This window comes from Myotis daubentonii, chromosome 9 (genome assembly GCF_963259705.1).
Source record: "Myotis daubentonii chromosome 9, mMyoDau2.1, whole genome shotgun sequence".
Classification (NCBI taxonomy): Eukaryota; Metazoa; Chordata; class Mammalia; order Chiroptera; family Vespertilionidae; genus Myotis; species Myotis daubentonii.
Window position 1 is genome coordinate 18,276,301 of NC_081848.1, and position 15,926 is coordinate 18,292,226.

Consider the following 15,926-nt stretch of genomic DNA (forward strand, 5'->3'; position numbering starts at 1 on the left):
TCACATCAATGTTTCTCTCTCTCTCTCTCTGAAAATCAATGGAAACATATCCTCAGGTGAGGATTACAAAACGAACTACTACTGGCCAGTACGGTTCCGGACCAGTAGGCATCTTACCATCCATCTTAACTTAGATAAACTATATATGCTGAAGACAGAGAAGAGGCAGGAAGAGAGAAATACTGTGTTACAAGCTTGGGTGAGTTCCATGCACCCTTCTCCTTAGTAAGCATAGGCCCCGGAATAACCCTGAACAGGTGATCTGGGTCCGCTTTTCCTTCCGTTGGGCTTAGTTCTGAGTGCCTTCCACAGTGTGAGCACCTTGCTGTGCTATATACAGTACAGTTAACCCTTGAACAACACTGGGACTAGGGGTGCCCACTGCGTAATAGAAAATCCACATAAACTTTTAAAAATATATATATTTTATTGATTTTTTACAGAGAGGAAGGGAGAGGGATAGAGAGTTAGAAACATCGATGAGAGAGAAACATCGATCAGCTGCCTCTTGCACACTCCCCACTGGGGATGTGCCCACAACCAAGGTACATGCCCTTGACCGGAATCGAAACTGGGACCCTTGAGTCCGCAGGCCGATGCTCTATCCACTGAGCCAAACCGGTTAGGGCCACATAAACTTTTAAAAATATATATATTTTTATTGACTTCAGAGAGGAAGGGAGAGGGAGAGAGAGAGAAACATCAATGATGAGAATCATTGACCGGCTGCCTCCTACATGCCCCCTACTGGGGATTGAGCCCGCAACCTAGGCATATGCCCTAACCAAGAATCGAACCATAGGTTGACACTCAACCACTAACCCATGCCAGCTGGGCTCCATTTATTTATTTATTATTTTTTAAGATAAGTAAGTTTTATTTCCTTGTTTCTCAAATAGAATTGGCTGAGCTGGTTGCTTTTTGGTAATTAATCAAAGAGACCAAATCCCATATCCTCGTCCGACTCCTCCGACTCTTCCTTTGCTTCAACCTTGGCTGGGGCAGCAGCCACAAAAGCAGATGGATCAGCCAAGAAGGCCTTGACCTTTTCAGCAAGTGGGAAGGTGTAATCAGTCTCCACAGACAAAGCCAGAACTCGCTTATACCCATTGATGATAGAATGGGGTACTGATGCAACAGTTGGGTAACCAATGTGAAGGCATACGCTGGCAACATTGCGGACACCCTCCAGGAAGCGGGAATGCAGAGTTTCCTCTGTGATGTCAAGCACTTCCGGGCTGTAGATGCTGCCACTGTCAAACACCTGCTGGATGGTCAGCCCAGAGGAGAAGGGGGGATGTTCAGCATGTTCAGCAGGTGGCTGCGCTGGCTCCCACTCTGTCTCCAGTCTTAATCAGCTGTACATCACTCAGGATTTCAATGGTGCCCCTGGAGATTTTAGCGGTGATGCCCAGAGCCTGGAAGAAGGAGGTCTTCTCTGGCCCGAGACCAGTGTTCTGGGCTGGCACAGTGACTTCACACGGGGCAATGGCACCAGCACGGGCAGCAGCTGGCACCTTATTGGCCAGCAGCATGTCCCGGATCTCAGTGAGGTCCTCCTTGGTGAACACAAAGCCCACATTCCCCTGGATGTGAGGCAGCAGTTTCTCCAGAGCCAGGTTGTTCTCCAGGTGTCCTCGGATGGCCTTGCGCCTCATGGTGTTCTTGCCCATCAGCACCACTGCCTTCCCGCGGAGGGACCTGCGGATCTGCTGCATCTGCTTGGAGCCCACATTGTCTGCTCCCACGATGAAGCATTTTGGATAACCATCCGGAAGTTGGATGATCTTAAGGAAGTAGTTGGACTTCCAGGTCGCCCTGTCTTCCCTGGGCATCGCGGCGGTGCGTCAGGGATTGCCACGCAGGGTTTAAAGACGATGTCACTCCCACGAGGACGCCTGGCGAGAGGAAGCTGGGCTCCATTTAAACTTTTTTAAAAAAATATATATTTTTATTGATTTCAGAGAGGAAAGGCGAGGGAGAGAGAGATAGAAACATCAATGATGAGAGAGACTCATTGATTGGCTGCCTCCTGCATGCCCCCCACGAGGGATCGAGCCTGCAACCCAAGCATGTGCCCTTGACCAGAATCGAACCGGGGACCCTTCAGTCTACAGGCTGACACTCTATCCACTGAGCCAAACCAGTCAGGGCTCCGCATAAACCTTTGAGTCCCCCAAAACTTAACTACTAACAGCCTACTGTTGACCAAAAGCTTTATCGATAACATAAACAATTGACACATATCTGGTGTTATATGTATTATATACTGTGTTTTTATAAAGTAAGCTAGAGAAAAAGTGTTATTAAGAAAAATCATAAAAGAGAAAATACATTTACAGCACTACCTATGTTTATTGAAAAATATCTGTGTATAAGTGGGACCAGTGCACTTCCAACTCATGTTGTTCTAGGGCAGTGGTTGGCAAACTGCGGCTCAGCAAACCGCGGCTCGCGAGCCACATGCGGCTCTTTGGCCCCTTGAGTGCGGCTTTTCCACAAAAATACCGACTTCTGCGCACGGGCCACGAAGTTTCAATCGCACTGTACGTGTGCGCCCGCACGTGGTATTTTGTGGAAGAGCCACACTCAAGGGGCCAAAGAGTCGCATGTGGCTCGCGAGCTGCGGTTTGCTGACCACGGTTCTAGGGTGAAGTGTACTGGCAATTTACGTTTTTGAGAGTGATTTTGACTCTGTGATTTTTAACTAAGGTAGTTACAGGATAAATCCGCCCAGAGTCAAGGGTCTAAGTTCCTGTTCCTGGCTCTTTGAGCAAGTCTTCTTCCACCTTCTGGGTCTCATTCTTCCCTTGAGAGTCCTTCCATTCTCTGACTTTGAAATCTGGATGATCCCTGTCTTATATCCTCCTGCCTGCCTCCATGACCCTGATAGATCAGGCTCCCTAGTCATGACGGTGTGGGCCTCACTTCTGGCTGCCCTGCCCAGCTGCCCCTCAAGGCGCTTGCCCACCAGGGCCCCAGGAGGCCTCCCCTTGCCTGGCTGCTGCAGGGGAGGTTGTTACATCAGCCTGAAGAGCTCAGCTGCTGTGTGTGTTGAATAAGTGGTCTTGGAAACCAGTTGCCATTTGCACCTTAGTCCAAAGGAACAAGGTGGCCAAGGGGAGAGGGTAGCACCGTAAACAAGCATTCTCTTTCTTGGATGCTGGTTCTGCAGAATTAAGAGAGCTCTAGGAGACCAGCTCAGGCTTTAGGGCGGATCTTTAAAAAAAAAAAAGGACCATCTGACATTTCACTCAGTCAGCCTGGCCTTTGGCCCAATTGTCCCAATGAAGGGAGAGTTCTCAGCCTGACAGCTCGTCAGAAACAGCGGGACAGATGCCAATGACAGCCTCCCTCCCCCACATTGTAAACAAGGTGTGAAGTGCTAATCATACACACGTGGCAGACCGGTCCATTTAAAAATGCACAAAACCAATAGGAGAAATGAGGTCACTTCCTGTTGGGGATGAGATGCCAACATTCTGATGTACTTATTTTATTTTTATTTAAAATATTTTTATTGCTTTCAGAGAGGAAGAGAGAGGGAGAGAGAGAGAGAGAAACATCAAGGATGAGAGATGATCATTGATTGGCTGCTTCCTGCTCGCCCCACACTGGAGATGGAACCCATGTACCTGCCCGAGAATCAAACCATAGCCTCCTGGTTCATAGGTCCACGCTCAACCACGGAGCCACGCCGGCCAGGCTCTTACATTATTTTAAATGAGTTTTGGGTAAGACTAGGGATTTTTATTTTAACCATATGTAGATAGGTTCTAATGAGCTTTGACCTGCATTTAGAAATAATGAGGTGACAAATCTTTCAAATCCAGGTTGTGCATTGAGGGTTGTATGTTAATTTTGGTTTGTTCTTAATTTTAAAAGGGTCACAGACTGGTCTTGTCCTTGTGGAGTTTCCTGGGTGTCGTGTTAGAGTTGAAAGAGATCGACATACTTAAGAGTCGCCCATTAACTTGACCATCAAAATCTGTTGCCCTTCCTGACAGCACAGGATTGACAGAGCAGTAGCCCGTCTATGGGCCAGGCAGCAACCTTTCACTTTGATATGCACTTAGCCAACTCATTGTTGTCAGTGATATTTCCCTCCCAAACCTCCTCCTCCTCTATTGTTTTACATCGCTCTCTTCTCTGACACCTGTTCAGTTACCCAGCCTGTTGTTTTGATCTGCTCCCTACACAGCCACAACCCTGGTGCTAGCCGCCAGCGCTTCTCCCGGGGACTACCATGTAGTTTCCAACTGGTCCCCTGCACCATACTCACTACCCCCACCCCCGCCCCCGATAGTTCAGTGTTACACAGCAGCGAGAGCAGTGGTTCTCAACCTTCTGGCCCTTTAAATACAGTTCCTCATGTTGTGACCCAACCATAAAATTATTTTCGTCGCTACTTCATAACTGTAATGTTGCTACTATTATGAATCGTAATGTAAATATCTGACATGCAGGATGGTCTTAGGCGACCCCTGTGAAAGGGTCGTTAGACCACCAAAAGGGTCGCGACCCACAGGTTGAGCACCACTGCTCTAGATCCATTCATGAAAGTTGTTGCAACTGGTAAGATTTCATTCTTTTTTTTTTATGGCCAAATAATATTCCATTGTATATATGTACCACAACTTTTTAAAATTAATATATTTTATTGATTTTTTAACAGAGAGGGAGAGAGATAGAGAGTTAGAAACATCGATCAGCTGCCTCCTGCACACCCCCCACTAGGGATGTGCCCGCAACCAAGGTACATGTCCTTGACTGGAATCGAACCTGGGACCCTTCAGTCTACAGGCTGACACTCTATCCACTGAGCCAAACCGGTTAGGGTTGTACCACAACTTTTGATCCACTCATCTATTGATGGGCACTAGGCTTGCAACCATGTCTTAGCTATTGTAAATAATGCTGTAATCAGGCAAGGGAAACAAAAGAAAAATAAACAAATGGGACTATATCAAATTAAGAAGGTTTTGCCCTAACCGGTTTGGCTCAGTGGATAGAGCGTTGGCCTGCGGACTCAAGGGTCCCAGGTTCGATTCCGGTCAGGGGCATGTACCTTGGTTGCGGGCACATCCCCAGTAGGGGGTGTGCAAGAGGCGGCTGATCGATGTTTCTAACTCTCTATGCCTCTTCCTTCCTCTCTGTAAAAAATCAATAAAAAAATATATATATAAAAAAAAAATTAAGAAGGTTTTGCACAGCAAAGAAAACCATTAACAAAGGGAAAAGAAAACCTATTGAATGGGAGAACGTATTTGTCAATGACATATCTGATAAGGGATTAATATCCAAAATTTATATAGAGCTCATACAACTTAACACCAAAAAAATCCAATTAAAATGGGCAGAGGACCTGAGTAGACACTTCTCCAAAGAGGACAGACAGAGGGCCAACAAACATGAAAAGATTCTCAACAGTACTAATCATGAGAGAAATGCAAGTGAAAACCACAATGAGATATCACCTCACACCTGTCAGAATGGCTGTCATCAATAAATCAACACACAACAGGTGTTGGTGAGGATGTGGAGAAAAGGGAACCCTCATGCAGATTGGTGCAGTTATTGTGGAAAGCAGTATAAAGTTTCCTCAAAAAATTAAAAATGGAACTGCCTTAACCCAGCAATTCCACTTCTGGGAATATATCTGAAGAAACCTGAAACACTAATTCAAAAAGATATGTGCACCCCTATGTTCATTGCACCTTCAGTGACTTTCATAGCTGTTAGGATTGAATTGCAAGCCGTCAGCATGGCTGAAGAGCCGGCTGAGCCAGCTCTGCCTACCTCATGCTCCTCTCACTATGCTCCGATCACATCAGCCTGTGATTTGTTTTTGGTTGTAGTTTCTCCAGGGTTGATAGAAGCTTCTTTCCATCTTAACACTGTGGGGACATGCTGTCCCATCTGCCTGGCATGACGAGCTCCCTGCCTCAGCTCCCAACAGCCTTCTTTCCGTCCTCCAGGCCTTGATTGATATGTATCCTCCTCAGAGAAGCCTCCCCTTACTCCTCTGACCAGGTTAGGTCTCTTTACACATTCTCATGGCTCTCAAACATGTTGAGTTAACAATGATCACAATCATAGTTAGGGAACTAAAACACTTCAGGCTGGCCTCTCCCCTGAGTAGTAAGCTCCATGAGGGCAGGAAGGTGGTCCTGTTCATTGCTCTAATTCCACACCCAGCAGAATACCTTATACCTAATAAGCGTTCTGTACATTGACTAAGTAATAGTTTCTTCTATGTGGGTTAGCTTACTCGCTGGTATTTGTTTTACCCTCCCTCTACAAATTCATTGATCTTCTTCTTTTAAAGAATATTTTTATTATTATTTTTTAGAAAGAGGGTGAGGGAGAGATAGAAACACCAATGATGAGAATCATTGATCGGCTGCCTCCTGCACGCCCCCAACTGGGGATTGAGCCTGCAGCCATGTGCCCTTGACCAGAATCGAACCCTGGACCCTTCAGTCTGCAGGCCGATGCTCTATCCACTGAGCCAAACCAGCTAGGGCAACTGATCTTATGACATGATTCAGTCTTCTCATAAATCAGTGGTTCTCAACCTTGGCTGCACATTAGAATCACCTGGGAATCGGCCCAGAAATCAGGATTTTAAAAAGATTCCCAGGTGATTCTAATGTGCAGCCAAAGTTGAGAACCACTGTCCTAAATGGATAGACTGAGACAATTTCTCCAGAACTGTGAATGGTACTAGGAACTTGTCAACACTGCTCCACTGAGGTCCTTCCTTTGTGATTCTGCCATAGGCAGCCATTGAGGTCTTCTTTATTTTATTATTTAATATTGATTTCAAAGAGGAAGGGAGAAGGAGAAAGGGATAGAAACATTAATGATGAGAATCATTGATCAGCTGCCTCCTGCATGCCCCCTGCTGGGGATCGAGCCCGCAACTCGGGCATGTGCCCTGACCGGAATCAGACTGTGACTTACTGGTTCATAGGTCAATACTCAACCACCGAGCCACACCAGCAGGGCCCATTGTCTTCTAAAACAACCTGCCTTCTCATGACACACTGACTCCACGGTCTTTCTGCTGCCCCTGGTCTCCAGTGAGCCACACAGAAGCAGGGTGACACTGAGGAAACACTTTCCAAGTGTCACTTTGGCTCATTCTGGCTTGTGATTACTGCACACCAGCTGAGGCTGGCACATCACTCAAGTGCTGATATCACATCTTCTCGTGGGCAGTGCAGAGGAGTGTAGACTGGGTTTTTGCTTTCGCACACATGGAGGTACTACCCTTGGTGACATGAGCTAGGCTATGACTCCAGTTCATCGATCACCCCCTCCTATGCCCATAAATAGACTCAGACTTTGACCTTTGAATAGCTGTTCTTGATGGACTCATGAGATTTAGATTTTCCATAGTTTTTCCTTGCTTGACATATATTTCACAAGTTGGGAATCTGCTCAGATACCAGTTCTATCTCTGTATGATAAATAGAATTATTTCTATTCTACAGTAATTCACTGCCTGAGCAGACAAGCTTGATTATAATATTGGGGAAACTGATTTGGTTGCCTTTGAAGTAATCACCTCCCTTTCCTGTCTTCCGTTTGCCAGGTAAAGAGAAAAACTGACCCATAGTATTTGGGGAGCAAATCAAAGGTACTCTGAGTTCACTGTTAATGTCTTGAAATGTGTATGTAGTTATCTCTATATTTTTCTCTCCACCTGTGTGCCCAGCCCACTTTTGTATCTCTTTAGGTAAGTTCGATCAATTTCCATAAACTTTGATTTGATAGCATATTCTTTAAATAATTTTTGATAATATTGTCCTCTTCTTTAAAAGACCTTCAAAGGCCCTGTCTGGCATTGCCCAGTGGTTAGAGCATCAGCCTGTGCATTGAAGGGTCTTGGGTTTGATTCTTGGTCAAGGGCACATACCTGGATTGCAGGTTTGATTCCTATCCTGTTTCCCCCTCCCACCCCTCAGGGTGCCTGTGGGAGGCAAGCAGTTGACGTGTCTCTCTCACATCAATGTTTCTCTCTCTCTCCCCTGCCCTCCTTTCCACTCTCTTTAAAAATCAATGGGGGAAAAAAATCCGGAAAAAAAAAATAAATAAAAGAACTTCAAAGGTCTGTTGCTCATTAGGTATTCAAATTTCTCAATCGGGAATTCAAGCCAAAGGCAGCACATTGGTAGTAAGAGGTCTGGTTCTGGAGCCAGACTGTCCGTATCCATCATTCAGAGATGTGTAACCTCTATGCCAGTTTTCTTTCTCTTTTTTTTTTAAAAAAAATATTTTTATTGATTTCAGAGAGGGAGAGGGAGAGATAGAAACATCAATGAGAGATAATCATTGATTGGCTGCCTCCAGAACATCCCCTACTGGGGGTAGAGCCCGAAACCCAGGCATGTACCCTTGACTAGAATTGAACTTGGGGCCCTTCAGTCGACAGGCCGACAATCTATCCACTGAGCCAAAACAGCTATGTCTATGCCAGTTTTCTTATCTGCAAAACTATGATAGTACCTACCTCACTGGGTTTTCGCCAGGATTAAATGAGTTAATCTATGGAAAGTACGTGGCATATAGTGAGTGCTCAGTACATGTTAACTATTATCAGCGAGTGTACTAAGTTCCACAGGGCAGGCATCTGTGTCTATTTTGCTCATTACTGTATTCCCAGGGCCTGGGAATAGTAACTGGCACATTAAGACACTGAGTATTTGTTGAATGGGTTAATCCAGTGGTCGGCAAACTCAGTAGTCAACAGAGCCAAATATCAACAGTACAACGATTGAAATTTCTTTTGAGAGCCAATTTTTTAAAACTTAAACTATATAGGTAGGTACACTGTTATTAACTTAATTAGAGTACTCCTAAGGCTTAGGAAGAGCCACACTTAAGGGGCCAAAGAGCCGCATGTGGCTCACGAGCCGCAGTTTGCCAACCAGGGGGTTAATCCATTCATGTGTACAGCCCAGCCGAATTGAAATACGCCCCATTCCCATATACTGTTTTCCTGTTTTGTGCTTTTCCCTCCTCTAACACCAGTGCTGTTGGTTGTCATAACCATTCAGTGCCCAGATGGCTTTCCTAACCATCTGAGGAGAAAACCTTCTGTAGACAATGCTCTCATGGTACATTGTATGGACTACTCTTCAACACTTAACTGTCTTATCTCTTTAATAAATGGACAGATTTAATAACCTATCAGAGCACTGTCATTGTTGTGGCAGTCTTTCTAGGATTACCTCTGCGTGAAGAGCAAAAGTCCCACCTGCCGTGGGGCAAGGAGGAGCGAAGCTAAGAACCAATACGTAAATACCCCAAAGGATATGGCTAGCCTTGTTGTACATGTTTCCCAGGTATAGGCTACACCCTAAAATTCTACTGATTACTTCACAACTACAGTGTGGGATTTGGACCTAGATTTGAGGCACATAGTTAGGAATAGTAATAGTACCTACATCTTATAGAGTTTGGTATGATCAAGTAAGATAGTAAGTGGAAGTGTTTTAATATTATCGAATATTAAAATATTCGTTATTGAAACAAATAGCATACTTATATAAAAACTAGAGGCCCAGTGCACGAATTTGTGAATGGGTGGGGTCCCTCAGCCTGGCCAGCAATCAGGGCCATCTAGCCCAGTCCAATCGGGGCCAATCAGGGCCAGCAGGACGGGGGGAGGGGCCACAGGAGGTTGTCTGGCGGTGGGGGTGGAGGGGTAGGGGCCTTGGGAGGTTGGTTGCGGGAGCACACTGACCACCAGGGGCAGCTCCTGCATTGAGCATCTGCCCCCTGGTGGTCAGTGTGCATCATAGTGACTAGTCGATTGGTCGTTTAGGCTTTTATATATATACTAGAGGCCCGGTGCACGAAATTCGTGCACTGGGGGTAGGAGTCGGGGGTGGGGTTCCCTCAGCCCAGCCTGCCCTCTCACAGTCCGGGAGCCCTCAGTATATGTCCTACTGAAGGCCACAGTCTGGCAGCAGAGGCTTGGAGCAGGCGTCCTGTGTGTGTGTCTGTGTGCATGTGCGTGTGCGTGTGTGTGTGTGTGTGTATGTGTCCGCTGGGGGCCTGCCCCCAGCTGCACTGGAGGCTCAGAGCAGGTGCTGTGTGTGTGTGTGTGTCTGCTGGGGGCCTGCCTCCAGCCGCACCATGGAGGCTTGGAGCAGGCGCCCCTCTGTGTTCATCTCTCAAGCTCCTGGCCTCCACTGCGTGTTTTTCTCTCCCTTGAGCTGTGGCCAGGGTGGGGTGCTGCCTGCAGGCTGCGCTTTCCTGCTCATGGATCACCGGATCACTGCAGAGACCGGGGGCAGGCCCTGCTGGGTACTGCCTGTGGGGAACTTTCTTGCTCTGGGATCGCCATGGCAATCCCAGGAGCAGGTCCACCTGGGGGCCTCCTGCCCTCGCACTTGCCTGCTCTGGGATAGCCATGGGGTCCCAGCTGGCAGCTGGCTTAGGCGGCACTCGGAGGTCCTGGCTGGGGGCAGGGCTTAGGCGGCACTCGGGGGTCCTGGCTGGGGGCGGGGCTTAGGCGGCACACGGGATTCCTGGCTGGGGGCGGGGCTTGGGCACACAGGGCTTAGGCGGCACACGGGGGTCCCAGCTGGGGCGGGACTTAGGTGATGCCATCGTGCTGCCTATGCCTAAGCCTGGCTGCCCAGGGGCGCACACGGGGCCGGATGGCGTCTGGCGCTGGCCAGCCCTGCCTGCGGTATGCAAATCAAAGATGGCGGCTAATTTGCATATGGTGCTGATTAGCCAATGGGAAGCATAACGAAGGTATGGTCTTTTATTTTTGTCTTTTATTAGCTAGGTCATAGATGGGGAGAGGTAAGTTACTTAGTGTGCAATACTAATGAGAGCAAGGCAAATACCAGTAAATCTCAAGTTTGAAGGGCAATTTTGAATTATTCAATAACATACATTTCTAAATAAGATAATACTGAGAAAAATCATGGACATGTTAACAAAGTTTTACTGTTAAAGTATGTTTAACAGTCCACCAGTTACTCTTACATTTTGTTTTGGTCCTAATAACCAGTTTCAGAGATTGTGTAAATTACAGTGTTTTTCCTTTACCCTCAATGGAAGAAGTCTTAGTCTTCAAGTTACACAATAAATGACGGCACATCAGGTGGAACATCAACCTGACTGGAATAATTTGCTGCAGTTAGCAGGCTACAACTATGAAACTGTTGAGAATTTTGTCTTAATGACTTTAAAAGAGCAACAGGAATTTGATCTACAGTTATTTTTTAGTTCAAATCAGTGTTAAATTTCTTAAACAATATTCCAAATTTGGCCAGGGCTTACCACTCCACTCCGGATCAACAATGTGCCCTCAACGGGGAGTTCTGAACTGGTGCACACACACATGCCTGGTGAGTCACCAGCTGTTTTTTTTTAAAGTATATTTTATTGATTTTTTACAGAGAGGAAGGGAGAGGGATAGAGAGTTAGAAACATTGATGAGAGAGATCGATCAGCTGCCTCCTGCACACCCCCCACTGGGGATGTGCCCGCAACCAGGATACATGCCCTTGACCGGAATCGAACCCGGGACCCTTGAGTCCGCAGGCCGACGCTCTATCCACTGAGCCAAACCGGTTCGGCACCAGCTGTTTTTTGATTGGACAGTTTACAGGCTCATGCTGTCCTACTGAAAACCCATTGCAGACTTCTGCAGAAATTCCTCTGGCCTAGAATGCAGAAGAACTACATTGTTGTTCATGGTTTGAATTGTAAAAGACAACTAAATCTCAAGCCTACATTCTCCTTTGGCCACTCCCATTGAGATTATTTTATAGGGATCAAGAGACTTCCTGGTGCCCAGAGAAAACACTTCAACAAATGGTTTTCTTCCTAAGATATTGTACAAGTGGGCTTGCACAGTGTGATTTCAAGCTGCTCATGTGTATGATTTTTTTTTTTATTGCTTAAAGTATTACAAAGGGTATTACATATGTGTCCATTTTTCCCCCCCGCCCTTGACAGTCCCCTAGCCTCCCCTATCCCTCAGTGTCCTATGTCCATTGGTTATGCTTATATGCATGCATACAAGTCCTTAGGTTGATCTCTTACGCCCCTCCCTCCTGCCCCCCAACCCTCCCCGGCCTTCCCGCTGCAATTTGACAATCTGTTTGAGGCAGCTCTGCCTCTGTATCTATTATTGTTCAAAAGTTTATAATGGTCTCTATTATCCATGAATGAGTGAGATCATGTGGTATTTTTCCTTCATTGACTGGCTTATTTCACTTAGCATAATGCTCTCCAGTTCCATCCATGCCGTTGCAAATGGTAAGAGTTCCTTCCTTTTTACAGCAGCATAGTATTCCATCGTGTAGATAGATGTACCACAGTTTTCTAATCCATTCATCTACTGATGGGCACTTAGGCTGTTCATGTGTATGATTTTTTTGTCTCTCTCACAAAATCTAAGGTCTTGATTTATGGTCACCCCAGAAATCAGAGTCCTACAGTTGTGATATTCTGCTCATCATTTAGATCCTGCCGACCTACTGCGAGATGCTTCTGTTGAACGCTGGCTGCAGATATGCCTAGCTTTTAATCAGTAGAAAGAGGTGCCTAAATACAAGTTGCTATAAGGTTCTCGTAAAGAGAAATGATCTTCAGGCAAATTTCTTAGTCCAGTCGTCACTATGTTGGCTTAGAGTAGCTGGCTTCAGCAGCTCATAGAAATGGTGCTGAACTGAAATGCAACAGTGCTTTTTCTTCCTCAGGTTCTGCCACTTAGCCCACAGCTTTGAGAACATGAATTTATCACAACTGTCTACACAGAGTATCATTTTAACCTTGTGTAAATCCAGTATAACACAATAATTTATTTGTAACTGAACAAATGAAATACTGAGATGTGGTTTCTATAACACCCCACCAAGAAAATTATACCAAAAGATGATGTTTAACTAATAGACTATTTTATATAGATTCTGTGAAGATCATGGGAACTATAGTCTCATCATAAAATAAACTTGGGATAATACATGAAGGAATATGGGTAAAGGTGTGTCATAACCCTAACAAATAAGTTAGCAGCCTTAAATATACTAAGGACATCCTCCTGGTTTCGATCCTATTTGTTTTTTTTGTGGTTTCTTAGAGAAGTTCCTTTTACTAAGAATCTAGCCCTGTCCACTCATTTACTTTTACCAACCGTATCAATTTTACAAAGTTGCAGTAACTCTAGTTTTTAATAGTTTTACATTAAAAACAAGCATTACAATTACCAGATTAGCTGTTTAGGAATTTTACAGAGGTAGACGGAGAGATTCTTTGCTCAGTTATCTCCAAATACTGCTTTGAATAGCATATAGATACCCGTTTTGTTTGTTTTTTAACTCCTACAGGGTTTAACTAGGTCACTGCGTTTATAAGTGTTTTGTTAAAATATGGCAGATTAAAAAATTCAGAGAACCTTTTCAATATCATCTTGTTTTGCTAGTATCTTGATTCTGCAACTCTTCTCATATGTGATAGCATTGAGTCTGCCAGTTTAAGGCTATGTTTATGGCTGGGAAATTATCAATTTTACTTATATCAGAGCTCTTGTATCCAGGCAGTATGGCAAAAAATATCCTATAGGTGATTTGGGAAAACAACAGTTACTAGATGTCACAGGATTCTCATCTGATTTCTAATTCAGCAATAAAATTTTAATCAGAATACTTTATCAAGTTTCTCATGATTAGAATAAAGCGAGTAAATGCCAATAGTTGAAAGCAAGACAACTTGGCACATGTCCTGCCAGAGACATGCCTGAATCCAGCAGCACATGAACCTACTCAGAACTACCAAGTAAAGCCAGATTTTCAATATAACTGAACATGAACCTAATATAATCTATGGTTGCCAGGATCAGGGGTGGTCTGGTTGCCATTACAGAAGAAAATGATGGGGTCCTTGGGGCTGCTCTTCTGCACTCTCAGCGTCAAGATGGAAACCAGGGGGAATTAAACGTAACTCACTGGTCTACTGACTAGTCCTGCAGTTACCACCTAGGTTTCCTTTTATTACTAGTTGTTATTCTTTCCCTCTCTCAGAAAAACACACAACATGCAAACATTTGTCTGCTTATGCCAGCTGGGCGATTCATTTACTGAGCTATTTTAGTTTTGAGTCCGTCTTCTAAGAATAACATTATGTAGATTACTCAACACCAGGCTCTAAGTAAGATTACTATACTTCTAAATATTTAGAATGCCCCTTCTTGTTCTCTCTAGAAGCTTCTTCTCAAATACACACAATGACCACCCCTGTAAGCTTCTGAGTATTCTGCTGAATTAGACTAAATCAGTTACCTAAAGGTTGTACAATTCTGCTTCACAGGATCCAGAATGAAGGTAACTGGGCTTCAAGCCATCCAATATAGGTATAGCCTGCAGGCATAGATATAGTTTTGAACTAAGATGTACAATCATACATTTTGTACAAGGAAGGAAAACAATAAATTTCAAGCTCCATATTAGTGTATAACAAAATATGAAGTTTTTAGATTAGCCTCACTAAAACTGATGTCAATAATCCTATCTAATAAAAGAGAAACATGGTAATTAGTGTACATCCGCTACCCTTCCCATTGGCTAATCAGGACAATATGCAAATTAACTGCCAGCCAAGATGGCGGCCGGCAGCCAGGCAGCTCGAAGCTAACATGAGGCTTGCTTGGTTCAGTGACGGAGGACTCCAATGTTCCCCACCTGCCTTGCCGGCCTCTGAGCTTGCAGTTTGAAACATTGTTACAAATATAGAAGCTAAACAAAACCCCAGAAACCTGCTTTCAGCCCGCCGGGATCTCAGAGCTGGACTTGATAGTGTTTCGATTATAGAACCCAAACAAACCAGATACCTGCTTTCAGCAGCAGAGGCCTCAGAGCTGGAGCCAGAGCTAAAGCTGGCCCAAAATAAAAAAGAAAAGAAAAAAAGGAGCAGTTGGGAGCTTCAGTCACCCGCCAGCCTGAAAACAGCCCTCAGCCCCTCACCCAGGCTGGCCAGGCACTCCAGTGGGGACACCCACCCTGATCCAGGACACCCTTCAGGGCAAACCAGCCGGACCCCACCCATGCACCAGGCCTCTATCCTATATAGTAAAAGGGTAATATGCCTCCCAGCACCGGGATCAGCGGAGCCGCGAGGCCTCCTAGCACCGGGATCAGCGTGACAGGGGGCAGCGCCCAAACCCCCTGATCGCAATGCGGCTGTGTGTGTGACAGGGTGCGGCGCCCCAACCCCTTGATCAGCCCTGCTCTGTGACAGGGGGTGGCGCCCCAACTCCCCAATCGGCCCTGCTCTGAGCCCGACCAGGGGCTGCACGTAGGGATTGGGCCTGCCCTCTGCCACCCGGCAGCAGGTCTAAGCCAGCAGGTCGTTATCTCCCGAGGGGTCCCAGACTGCGAGAGGGCACAGGCTGGGCTGAGGGACCCTCTCTCCCCCCCGAGTGCACAAATTTTTGTGCACTGGGCCTCTAGTCCTATATAATAAAACCCTAATATGCAAATCAACTGAACGGAAGGACTGGTTGCTATGATGCGCAATGACCACCAGGGGGCAGGCACTCAATGCAGGAGCTGCCCCCTTGGTGGTCAGTGCGCTCCCACAGGGGGAGCACTGCTCAGCCAGAAGTCGGGCTTACGGCTGGCGAGTGCAGCGGCGGTGGCAGGAGCCTCTCCTGCCTCTGCTGCAGGTGGGTGGTAAGGAGCGAGGGGTCCTGGACTGCGAGAGGGATGTCTGACTGTGGGCTTAGGCCTGCTCCCCGGGAAGCAGGCCTAAGCCGGCAGTCAGACAACCCCCAAGTGGTGCCCGACTGTGAGACTTCACAGTGGGTCTCTTCATGCACTGGGCCTCTAGTTGAAGATAAAGCCCTAACCGATTTGGCTCAGTGGATAAAGTGTCAGCCTGCAGACTGAATGGTC

The 15,926-nt window shown here is 46.1% G+C and overlaps 1 protein-coding gene across 1 annotated transcript; it reads right to left on the minus strand.

Annotated features, from left to right (window-relative positions):
* Positions 1-841: 841 nt before the first annotated feature.
* On the minus strand, positions 842-1,910 carry LOC132240626 (large ribosomal subunit protein uL10-like). The gene is given in 3 exon segments (XM_059708050.1): positions 842-1,296; positions 1,299-1,316; positions 1,319-1,910. Coding segments are annotated over 3 exon segments (903 nt in total). The 5' UTR covers positions 1,836-1,910; the 3' UTR covers positions 842-928.
* Positions 1,911-15,926: the final 14,016 nt, after the last annotated feature.